Genomic DNA, 13515 nt, shown 5'->3' with positions numbered 1-13515 from the left:
CCTATTCATTCTTTTATTGTTTCATTCGTCTCTTTTCCTTGATCATTCCTTCTGGATTGTTACTTTTCAATATTAATTTTGTTTTCTGTATTTCTTGAACATTTTTTATTACTTTTTTTCTTTTATTGTTTATAACTATATCATATTTTTATCACCAAATTTCTTAGCCATAATTTACAATCTATCCCATTTTTATTACTGTGTTTAATTATTTTTGATTACTTTCCCTTAACCTTTCATCCACTTTGTACTAAGAGACCTGGGTTCAGCGTCTTCTAACGACTTTAATCTCTTGTGAAGGTATGTATCAAGTTTTAGATATACTACGGCTAAAATTATGATAACTAAGGTGAGTAATGTATATAATTTTGAAGAGAGTTTTAGTTAAATAAGTTATTGGGTTCATGAATAGTTCAATGTGTTTCAACACGTTAATTTTGAGATTGATTAATATATAGTACATACGAATAAATGTTTATTTATAAATATAATAAAAATAAAGATATATGTAAAGTTAGCATTGGAAATGAAGCTTTTTATACATTTCTTTGGACGCCATAAAGTAGGTAACTTTCTTATGTGAAACTGAGTAACGTAGTACAATACACTCTCGTGTATTATTTCTGAATTATCACGTAGTAAATTTGAAAAACTTATGACACACGTCATACATTTAGTGAGAATTTTAAATTGAATTATTGTATATTATTATTGAATATAATAATTATCGCTACGTAATTGTTTAATGTCGTCACTTCTTGAAAGCAAAAAAATATTTTTTTAATACTAGTATGTACCTCAAAACGACGATCAGATAAGTCCTGTCGTATATCCTTTGTTCTTCTGTAATTCAAGTTGTTACTAAGAACCCATTTACTAGACTGTAAAGGAATTGATTCTCTTCTTCTAATATTTGCTACAACCAAACCGGTCGAAACATAATCATAAGTATCCTGTTCTAAAGTCAACACACAAGTTAAAATATACAAATGTATTAAAAATAGCATTTCAATACGAATCCCATTATTGGATCATATAAATATTACCGATTATTCGACAGCAATAAAAGTATTTTCGTTATAAAGTACATATGATAAATAAAATATTATAAACCAGCTATATTCCATGACATAAATGTTTTCAATTTCGTAAAATCTGTACTAACGTACATCTGTAGTCATGACATCTATAATAACATCTTTAATTTTACAACAATGATTTTGTAAATAAAATTAAACAAAAAATATTTTAAAATAATTTAACATTTCACTGTATTTTAGAAATACGTTTTTGCTATAATGAGAAAAGGTGTTTTTTTTTATTTTTTATAAATTTTTCAATTCGATATGTACCATACATAATATACGTAAAGTTTTTCTATACATCAAACAATTGATTATTCGTTTTTATAACAGAACATGATCGCTAATATAATACATCGACAGTCGGTAAGTATTATGTACAAAGTAATTGGTAATAAAAAAAAAACATTAAATTTGTGATTGTGTACGACCTATAAATACAGTTGTGCGTACGATAATAGACGTTACATTAAATAAATTAGAAATTAAGTGTTGGAGAGAGTAGTTTTCGTTATTCAATTTTATTAATTACAGATCGTATAATTTCTTGAATTTTTACATCATTATTCTTTACTTAGTCTATTATAATTAATAAAAATATTTACTCTCAAAGAAGTGCTAGGAATCATTTTAGCAGAGTATTGAAAGTGTCATTGTGAGATGTAAACGCGATGTTAACATCCATCCATCCATCGTCCCTCAAACATGGGTCATAAATGACACTTTCTGATGAAACTTATTTATTCTTGATGAAAAATAATAATACTATGCAGTGGATAGTTAAATTACGACCACTGTATTAAACACACATTTTAAAGTATTTCGTTTTGACAAATAATTTCAGTCGTATGATGTCCTATATAAGTCTTTCTAATAGATTTATTATAGGATATGTTGACAGCGGCCTGCGTTCAATGTCTTTCGAAAACTTTAACAAGATTGTCTGTTAGCCTTGTGAATAGATGCCGATTCGCGGCCTCAACACCAGAACCATGTTTTGACTAGATAAACCATAATCAGTAATTGTTTTTTTTATTTCTGTTTATCTATTAAATCTACGCCGTTGTCCTAATCTAAAGTTTCTTCTATTATAATTATTTAATCTTAATTCATTTTCTCTTTTATCGATGTTCCTTAAGTCATAATCTCTTGCTTGTATTTCTTCTCTTATTTGATTTTCACGTTGAGCATAATCGATTTCGTTTTCCCTAATTTCATTGACAAGAGAATTTTTGAACATCGCTTCTTTCTGCGCCTCTATGAAATTTTCTTTGTCAGCTTCAATACGAGCTTCTCTATCGATTTCTCTTTGTACTTCTTTTAATTGTGCTTCAGTTATCTGAAAAATAAAATGTATGTTGTAGCGTAATGTTTCGTTTAAAGTAATAAACCAGATACAAAGCGTCAATTTTGACTTCGAGCTATCAAGGATTCTCACCTCAAAACGTCTATCAACGCCATCTTCTCTTATATCTTTCGTTCTTCTATAATTGATTGTTCTTTCATCCTCAAACCTTCTTCGGTTGGAATTTAAAGGAATTGTGTCTCTCCTTCTTATATTATCAACTGGATAAATTGTGGATGCATAGTAATAATTGTCATGTTCGAAACCTAGAATACCGACTAAAAAGAATGAAAATATTATTAGGTCCATTTTAGCGAAACTTATGTAAAGATGTGAATACAGATTTATATGATGACATTAAAATATTTGTTTAAATTTAATACGATTTGCACTATATACTAAAGTAACCTTCGATAACATTCGCATAAAATGAAAATCAAATTTTCTCTGTAGAAATAGTATAGAGATATTACAAGTATATCCACCACCATATGAGAATTATTTTAAAATAGAACCAATAATTAAATATTGTATTATCTGCCCAAAGGTGAAAAATTTATTTTGTCAGCAACAATTTATTTTCTTGAACTGATAGAGTGTTTGAAAATAAAACTAGCGATCATGTATAAATTTTATTTAGATGAAACAACAACATACAATTTTTCGATGTTAATCCGTGCATATTTCACAAGTTTTTAAAATATTGGAATTCAGCGTTCAGGAAATTGAAGAAGTACAAGCTCATATGTTATTAAAGTTGCAATTACCTGAAAAAATATTTAAGTAAATTCAAACTTTGTTTCTTGTAACAACCGCTTAAAGTAACGCACTCTATCTTTGGGTTAAATTTTGATGTTGTTGTAACTTTTTGTGATGTTTATCTGAATTGAATAGTTATATATACTCATTCCGAGTTACCTGATCCAATAAGATGCGATAAATCAATGTCAGCATTTAAAAAAATGGTAAAAGCGCACTTTCTTTGCCTTTAAAATAGGACATCGTGCAGCATTTGTTATTTATTCGTATTTATGTAATAAATTTTTTACGTAAAATATGAACAAATTTATTTGTATATATGTATAAGATTTTTCTTATATATATGTATGTATGTGTCAGTAATGTACGTAATTAAATGCACGTTCACACAAAACTGCCCTTTACTTCATGTCTCTATTCTTTATCCAAAGGTTGTCTGGTAGGGACCGCCCCTTGTACTTCTATATGAATTGTTTCCATAGTGTACAAAAAAGTATAAATAAAAAAAAATAAATGTTTGCATCATGATATGTTTTTGTATTTATAATTAATAAATAAAGACATCCCTCTGACGGACAGAGAGACATTAATTTTTGATTTGTGATTATCAACAGATAATAGATAGGTAGTGGTGGGCATCTCACAGTGCGAAGAACAGGTGGCAGTAGTGGTCGTGAGGATATGGAGTTGAGACCACGAATCGGCAAGCGCAGCTTAGTACGTCTAATCAGAAGGAGGACGGACGACCTTGGTAAAGTTTTGAAGATATAAGGAATCTATGTCTTGTAGTAGCCGTCATACTAAAGTCAAGCTAAAGTAATGACGATAATGATAACATAGCAAATTTTGTTAAAATAATGCGTTGACCTTTTTCCTTTTTAAGGGGGCGTGAGTCTACAATAGATTTGAAAACTATGATTTAGATAAACTTATCTACGTATTTTTCAAAATAAAATTCAACGAGAATTAACATTATAGAGTGGTATTTAAATGAAAAAAGCCTTAGTAACTTTAAATTGTATGTTAAGACTTAAAAAAGGTCAAAAAAGTTATTTACACATGAATGCGTTGATCTTTATTCTATTACGTTGACATCAATGAAAACCCTTATCCGACCAGTTTGGGAAAATATAAAGTGAAAGTAATTAAATGTATGTTTGTTACGTACAGATAAAATTAATTCCCTTGTGATGTAGAAGAACTTAAATCCACTTAAACTTAGCCTCGAATAAAACACTTGATCCATGAACCTTTGCATCTGAAAATAAAGTGAGTACATTTAATCACAAACCAGTTATGTTAATATTAACGTTAATACAAAATGCATATTTAACGCTACTGCTTATATTCGGTTTCACGTAATTTAATTTAAAAATACGAGTTTATTTATTTTTATGTACAATCTGTAAACCATGGCTAAATGAACCCGGAATGAATGTAGCTTGTAACGGCTCGAACCAAAACTTCCGAGGGAGCCCATTTTTTAGGTAGAGATCTACTTCTACATAAAAAGTGGTTCTAGGCTAAACGCTCTCTGCAACCTGCGTTTTTCAACTCCCAGAAATAGCAAATGCTATTTTGTCAGTAGAGATAATCAAAAAAGTAATTTTTTACATAAAGGATTTTGTTTTACATTAATTTATTTTTTATTATCATTACTATTTTTCTTAATGAAGCATTTGTCATTTAATTTAATTTGTGATTTCTTTTATAAAGAGTATTTTTTTTACGGGATATGAATTCTCCTGGTTACAGACACTGATTTTAAGCAGGCTGTAGAGAAGAATTATTGACACCAAAATATTGTTAGAACTTTTTTTTGCCAATGATTGCATGAATGCATTTCTTCTACACAGATTTTATTATAAAGGTTGATATATAAAAGGAGTTATTAATTTTTTAATCGAACGTATGAAATTAAACTCTACCATGTTCCAATGATTTAATGTACCAAAAAATGATTGCATATGCAATTTGTTAATATTGTTTAACCAAAGTACGAAGATTTTTTTAAACAAGCAATTTTTCATTTTATATTTTGAAAAGTTCTTTTTTTTATTAGCGTAGTTATTATAACTGTATATTGTTTCATATACTTCACCCCCTTTCAGTTCACTGCCCACAGACGCCAACTGCAAGATATGGTCAACCCCTAAAGATATCTTTGGAGGGGATATATAGCTGGAGTTAGCGATTTCAGTGTGGTATTGTGGTACACAGAGGACGTCGCTGCCCATCTTCTGGAAACTTGTTTGTGAGGCAATCTTATATGATTTATGCTCTAATTGTGAATTATATGTCTCTTTTATTATATATCTCTTCCCGGGAATCGAACCCAGTGTCTAGGATTTCAGTCCTCTACCGCTGGACTTCCACTACTCATAATTAAGTTACGTACTTAGTTTAGTTTAGTTATTTAATTAGCACATTAGTTCGTTTGTTTTATGTTTACCTTAGTTTATTTTTTTCATTTTGTTACTGCTATGTATTGTATCTAAGAAAATAATATATATAATATTGTTTTAAATAAGCAAATTATAACTCTATATTAGATTATTTAACATCAATAAAGGAATTTTTCTGGATTATGTTTTAAGATAAGTTTTAATGTAAACAATACAAACCGCAGATAAAGAGATTGGCAACAGAAAAGACCATTACCTTGTAGTTATAAGCCCAGACAGGCACGGTGTGGATCAGATTTAAAGGCACACGTGTTAATGTATGATAGTGAGCCAGGAACAGCGACAGCATGGAAGCTCTCACTATAATAAATCCCGTTGAGAAAGCAAAGTAAAGTATTGGCACCCAATCTATGCTAAAAATAATAGAAAATTCAAAATAAATTTCGGTAATAATTCAACAGTTGTTAATTAAAAAATTCATACTGTTGTATCTTCGATTCCGTGTTGCTATTCGGCGTGAAACTAAATGCTTTCTGTGACCTGTAATCGAACAAGAATATGTCGATAAATGGCATATGTAAATACATAGTAATTCCGTTAAAAAAAACCCAAATTATTTTTTTTGTTTATACTACTATCCAATTTCAATGTTTATTTATTCAAGTTCTTTTATAAATTTGGATGCTCCTACTTATTAAATATGTGTGCAATATTCAGAATGCTTATGATGTACAATACCAAATAAATAAAAAGGAGTAGGTTAACATAATATTGGCTTGAATAAGATATAACTCTATTTCGTGTCTTCTCGTGCCAGAAAGTTTCAGTAGCTATGGCCTGTGCTTATCTGTTTGGGTTTAGTCAGTGCATGTCTAATATAACCTGTCCCTGTCTCTACATGGGCTGATATCCAAAGGCATTTCCAAAAAAGATAGGATTTCTTATAACATATTATACAGGATGATTGGTTGTAGGTGTAAAAGCTTAAAAAGATGAATGTGCTACTCACTATCAATTAAGGCATGGTATACCATATCCTATAATTATGTATTATAAATTACTTTTTTATATAGTTGTAATGAAATCGGACTTTTGTTTTCCATCTCACCTGATGGTAAGTGTAGATCAAGACGAAGGTGGTACACGCCCATACAAAAGAAACCTGTTCACTATTCTTAAAAGCACCAGAGTTCAACTTATCAGAAAAAATAGACACAGGCAGGTCGTTCCAAATCTTGGCGCCTCTTACCAAAAACGAGCTATCAAACCATTTAGTTCGACTTTTTGGTATGTCAACAACGTATGGATAAAACATTTGCCTGCGCCTAGTTGTCCGATAAAGAAATGGAGATGGCCCAATCAGTTTCAAAAGAGCCTTCGAGTCCAAAGTGTATCCTATGCTATCCTTTTACCTATTAAAATTATATATTATTTTTTATGTCTCTACAGATTTTGTAGTCCAAGTTATTGGCCTATCGCATTCCAACACAAAGAGTGAATTAAAGAAAAACTTTTCAGAGTAATCACTCAATATAGAGTGATTGGAAATAGATGAAAAGTTCCTGACGCTGTTTGTAGACAAATGAGCTACGCATTCAACTCTTCGAAGCTTTTACACTTAATTTCAATCAGCTTGTATATTTAGAAAGGGGAATGTAGGTTGTCTAAATTTCTGTCACTTAAGAGTAACCTTTATTGTTGAACCAATTCTGAAGTTAATATAATTTACTGCAATTACTTACTGTATTATACTGAAAACTTGTTTGCAAATAAATATTATATTGCTAGTATATGAAACGAAGATGAATGGGTTCACTAATTCATCCAATAGTAAAACAATTCTGGTCAGCTTTGTATAGTGTTTTTGTATATCGAACCATGGCATGCAACCAGATTTTTTAACCTGTTAAACGGTAAAACATTAAAAGAATCGATACAAAATGTTAGTAAGTATTATGAATTTTATTTTCATAGTAAAATATACTCACTTTCTTTTCTTCTTTTAGTAAAAGACGGTTAAAATACGTAAAACGTGCACATAGGTAGATTGCTACAGATAAGACAAATATATCTGTTAGGTTTCTCAAAAACACAGCTTGTAGTTTTGTAATCTACACAAAATATGACAATGTTAGTTAGTAAACACAAAAACAGTGTTCTTTTAAAAAATAGTCGACTAAATATCAGTTATAACTTGAGTTATGGTAAATCTACGATATAGGATTGGGACTTGCAATCATTGGTCGTTGGTTCGATCCCCGGGATACAATCTTTGTGCAATAATTTCGTAGGATTACCACTGGTCACAAACAAGTTTCTAGACGATGGTCAGCAACGTCTTTTTCTATGTCACACTGCGATCACCAACCTGCTTGTCTAGTGTGGCAGGTTTAAGATCTCATGGTATATCCCCTCATAGATATTTTTAGTGGAATGTATAGGCCATACTTTTATGGACTAAAAAGGTGAACTATACTATATTATGTATAAGTATCTTCGGTAGGATATACCTTGCAGGGTGTGTCTAAGGCTTCAAATGAATTGCCAAATATCAGTCAACAAAGATAAATAAAATCGCAGTTTTAATTTTATTTTATTTTCCTTTAAGTGAGCAGTCAAATAAGACTTCACCTGAATTACACGAATTGTTTTGCACGTAATAGAAAATATTATGATTTATTTGATCTTTTTGTTTACTCTTTTTATTTCATTAAATACGATCATAATTTTAATAAATTGATTACAAGACGTACGTTAACTTATTTTTAGGTGTTGCCCACTTTTATGACTCAGATTAGTCCTCACTTATTTATGTAGCTAAATCCGATGGCTTTCGTCGGAGGCTCAGCTTGGGCCGTTATATTATATGTATTTAGGGACATGGCGTCCCAAGAGAGAAACGCTGAAGGCGTTTTGACATCCATTCAAGGCATGAGAGGATTAATACATGAATATTGCTGTTTTCTAAATGTTTTCTAAATTTTGTTATTTATTTATTCAATGATGTAACACATGTCACAGATGTGGTAAGCTTCCTGGCATAAAAAAATCAATTTATTTATATAAGTACATTTTATTAATTTTTAATTTTCGAACATGATAATTTTAAAGCTCAATACTTTCTTTTTTTTAAGTGTTCATCAGTGACGGTATTTGAATGCATCTATCTAAAGTTATTATGACAAAGTTTGTATTGTAAACTTCGTACTTACCACCAACATAATTCCGAGACCACAGCTAAAAGGTATATGATTAAAAAACCAGTCGTAAGCGTATGTAAAAATTCGCTTGTAGCAATAGCCTGGCGAATCTTGCATAATTTTTTTCTGCGCCGAATGTACAGTATATATTAAATACATTATGAATTCAACTACAAAAAAAGATTTATTTTAAACACGCTAGTACAAATTGTAATTGTATTATAATCTGTTTTAAAGAGCTGAAACTATACTATATCACTCTATATATTTATTCATTTATTCGTTCGTGTCAAGATAGACGCCTACTGCAAGGCATACACTACTCCCAAGACCAAGATCGCTACAATGATCAATCTAGCGCTGCCCGCATCTTACGATTTCCTGCGATCCTGCCAGTGGAAGCGTATCAACTCATTATCTACAGGAACCTTTCGGTCCCAACGACTGACGATTTCACGAGAGGTGTGCTCCACCCACTACAGGCAACTATTCTTCGAATTATGACGTTGGTTTATTGCAGTTCTTCTCATTTATGATTAATCCATGAAGAGACAAATGCGTAGTACTCTATCTGTTAAATCTAATAACTAAAACCTCACAAGACGACAGTGATATTTCGTGTATATTGTGATAAAATATTTTAAAGCTAGAAATATTACTCTTGTGATAGAAGCATTTTTCACGTCTTAAAAATTTGAGATTATAACTTGAACACAATAACATAAAGTAATCTTAAGGGAACTAGAATAAGCTATGCGTGGGTATCCAATAATCGTACTTTAAATCACGTGTATAGTCCTCTCCTTAGAGCATGAAATAAACGTCAATCGGATTAATTCATCGAATTTGATGCCAGATTTTAACCTTTAATTATATCCTTGACTGAATGAAATACATCGTGATGTAATACTCACCTAAAGCATTAGACAGAATTAGGAATAATACTCTCTTTACCATCTTCATTGGTTTCGTAGTCTTTTGATTTGGTAGCAAGCCTTCCAACTCTTCGATCTTCCGTAAAATTTCTTTCCATTTTATAGCTAATTTCATCATGATTATTGTAGAAAATAGAGTATTGAAAGAAAAAATTATGCCGGCTTCATGAAAGAAAATAATTACTATTACATACAAGTGTTATAACAAAAAATTCCAGTTAAGAAAATTTACTTTCAATATTAATATGAAGAACATTACGCACTGCAACGTACCGTACCATGATCGTAATAGGAACGTATTATGAAAGTATCAAAAAGGAAATATTTCAATAGTGTATGGAATCGTATAGAATATTATATATCGATTAGAATAATTTGCCGCAACTAATACGCTCCGTGCATGAAACGCGACGGTGTTGGTTGGTGATGGAATGGTCTATATCTTAACTAATGGCATCACTATTTTTAATGTTTAAAATACTTACAAATATCTTTTCTTCCGAGTCCAAACAATAACTTATCAACACATTTAGTCAGGGAGAACATAACTGCCCAAATCAAGTTGGGTATGTAGAAATATCTGTACAACGAGGTCCATCTAAATCTGAGAATTAATAATGAGTTAAAATTGCACATCAACGTTTATTTGGGAGGGGTAAATGTTTGAATTTTGGAATTTACATATCTCTATATTAAATGCTCGATCGACGACGATCGATCGACTTTGTTAGTAACCAAAGGTCAGGCTGTTACATCATTTTTTCACTAGATTGAAATATTCTCAAGATTCGCTACTCTGGCAGACTCCATGGTAACCGAGTCCCCAAAGAGACCACTCGGGTTCAACAGTCACTTATTTAGCAGTTAAGGGTACTAAAGAGAGCAAAACTTCAGTTTGATCAATCAATAATAATTTACTAAATAAACAAAAGAAATGATGAAAATTATTGTAACATTTAAACATATGTACGTATGTCATAGCTTATGTTTATGTATAAAGTATCAAACGTTCTTTATTTAAACAGAAATAATATAATAAGAATAATAAGAAGATAAAATATAATAAGAATAAATATAATAAGAATAAGAAGAATAATAAGAAGATAAAATTTATCTCATTATAAGCAAACTTGCTATAAGTTTTATGAAAATAACTTGTTTAAAGCTAAATATCATGACAATATTTACTTTGCATTTATTTATTTTATGTTTAGGATAATGGATAATAGACATTATCTTTATACAAATAAAAATCAATACAATTAACGGCCTATTAGTTGTCAAATATCTTTGCAATAAAGAAACGTATCTTTATATTTGATTCCAAATAGATAATAATGTTAATTAATAATTAAAGTGAGAGATATACTAAGATGACGTTCTTACCTTTTTGAGTAATGTTTATTCTGAATAATCCCACCTATTGGTAAAAAACCTATTAGCTTACAACACATAAGTGCAGGCCTCACACATTCGTAAAACGAAAAATTCTTTTCTACATTATTATTTTTCTTTTTTGAATTTCTATGATAAATTCTTGTTTTATCTAACACGGTACGTAACATTTCGAATAATGTGTATATTTAATAAACCTTTGACTGCTGGAACCACATATTATTCAAATAAATATTGATGTGAATCAAATTTGCTTGTCGGAAAAATATTAACCTCAGCTTTTCCTTTCAGAACATTAATATCGATAAAGTTTTATAGCTGTCAGTTACATATGTTTGATATTTCAACATTGTACGGTAAATACATGGTGAAATATTTCATACAACTTTTGATTTCTAACTTTTTTATTTTACCGCAGTACAAATGTAAAAAAAATATATACAAATGTTAACAAAGTCTCTTGGATTTTTTTAATTTTTAGGTAACCACTGGCGAAATAATTGTGGTAATTATTTTTACTTTATGTGTATAATTTATGGTATATATATGTACACGAGCAACTTATGTATTGAAAAACTTTAAAGCTATAACTTGTATTTCTAATCATGCTATTTTGTAAAGTGATTACTTGAAATATGTTGTTTTGTCTTGTCTTTGCGAGCTGGTTTCCGCAACCAAGCGGTAATAATATTTTTTTATATTAAAAAATTGACAGGTCAATAGCCAATAGGATATATAGCTAACAATAATTAATTTTATTTATCACAATTCATAACGTTTTCTTACTTAAATTAACTTACTTAATTGATCATTTATCATTACGTTAATTATTTTTTCTGAAATCATTGTTTTAGTGTACCATAAATTAATTGACAGCAAGTGACCTGCACACATGTCCTTTTAAAGCTTTTATATCGATTTTCAGTCAGCCTGGCTATTATATATGTACACTATTACTATACTATATTATTTTTTGTGTTATTTTTACATCACCATAATTTCACTCAGAACGTCTTCCGCTGCATATAGAGGTCTTCCATTGATGTCCAGTAAGACTCGTTGGAAGTTGCCTGAATCTAGCGTCTTTTGACAAGTTTACCAGGGTCCTCTGTCTGCCTTGTAGGTCGAAGTACTATACTACGTTTGCGGGTACGTTGTCTCCACTCTGGTACCTTGAAGCCTCAGCCGTCATCTGTTCAGTGAGCTAAGTGGCCTGCTTACTGCTACTACAGCTGCTTATGTTGGACTTAGTTGTTACTTTCTTTCGTCTACGGAACCGATTGAATTTAATAGTGAAATTTCGAGCATTGCCTTCTGTTGCCGCTGCTTGCACATAAATACGTTTTCTTTTTTTTGTTAACAAGAAAATTAAAGAGTTTATTCGTTTTAGACGAGCGCACTTTTGTACGCGCTATTTAGTAAGCCATCTGGTGGATGGTTATTTTTATTGTTGTATCAGATTGAAAGAATAGAACACAAAAAAATATTAAACATTACGTCACAGAGCATTTACAGAGATTTGTTAAAGTTACATTAGTGGAGTTGGAACAACGTAATAATGAATTTCCCTAAATCACAAAAGTTAAAATACGATTCGAACATTATAAATTTTCGGAATCTGCTTAGTGAATTAATTCTGAAATGCTTTTACAGATTCTACTTTTCATTAAAGCATCGATCAAAAAGACTACTTAGGTATTCCGGTGACGAGAATCTTGAATATTTTAAAAAGTTTATTTTAGTAACATTTATATGTACCTTGAAAGCTTTAGATTTAAAAATTTTGAGGTAGGTCTATGTTTAAATTCTTACAGCATATGTTCACAATACTTGGTTCTACATACACACAAAATTCATTTACACTACTTACGTACGTTTTAAAAAACTATGAGCATTTTTTACAAACATATCTTTTTAACAAAAATGTTTTAATTAATCAGTTTTAGATGTTAAAACGTAATTAAAGTTATTTCGGTTTAAAATGTACGTACTGTAGTTTGAGAAAGAATTGAGGTAATTATAAATATAAACTACCAAGAGATGGCGTTGGTAACATCTTAAAAAGTTATATTTACAATTGTAATTCAGACTAACATTGCACCATTCCGGATAAGGCATGCGGTATTATATAAAAATATTTAATCTATAAACAATTTAATGGATTCAATTCCTAATGAATTATTATCGGATAAAGAAATGCAAAAGGGCTTGAAAACTGGACGCGGAATTAGGAATCTAATATTATTAATAATAAAAAATAACAGCTTGTGTCAAATATTTATTTAAAGATTAACACAATGTTTTATAAATAATATATCGAAAAGAACTTTTAAACTAAAATTTATTACCTTCAAATTATTTGTACAAATAAATTTAATCAAAATAAATATAATA

The 13515-nt window shown here is 30.0% G+C and overlaps 2 protein-coding genes across 2 annotated transcripts; both read right to left on the bottom strand.

The window, feature by feature from the left end:
- Positions 1-1945: 1945 nt before the first annotated feature.
- LOC137929763 (trichohyalin-like) lies at positions 1946-2741 on the bottom strand. Its single transcript, XM_068772852.1, has 2 exons — positions 2521-2741; positions 1946-2421 (listed from the first exon to the last, which is right to left on the bottom strand). Exons 1-2 carry the CDS (start codon positions 2734-2736, stop codon positions 2125-2127), a joined length of 513 nt encoding a protein of 170 aa, XP_068628953.1. The 5' UTR covers positions 2737-2741; the 3' UTR covers positions 1946-2124.
- Positions 2742-3137: 396 nt separating this feature from the next.
- LOC137929762 (gustatory receptor for sugar taste 64b-like) lies at positions 3138-11291 on the bottom strand. The gene is given in 9 exon segments (XM_068772851.1): positions 3138-3194; positions 4355-4444; positions 5848-6004; positions 7271-7494; positions 7580-7702; positions 8804-8961; positions 9706-9888; positions 10212-10357; positions 11125-11291. Coding segments are annotated over 9 exon segments (1305 nt in total).
- Positions 11292-13515: the final 2224 nt, after the last annotated feature.

Source organism: Battus philenor, unplaced genomic scaffold (assembly GCF_028537555.1).
Source record: "Battus philenor isolate CCGP_79_NKW_IND1 unplaced genomic scaffold, ilBatPhil1.0.hap1 SCAF_5, whole genome shotgun sequence".
Classification (NCBI taxonomy): Eukaryota; Metazoa; Arthropoda; class Insecta; order Lepidoptera; family Papilionidae; genus Battus; species Battus philenor.
The sequence above is the reverse complement of the archived record's forward strand: the minus strand, read 5'-3'. Positions and strand labels throughout refer to the sequence as shown.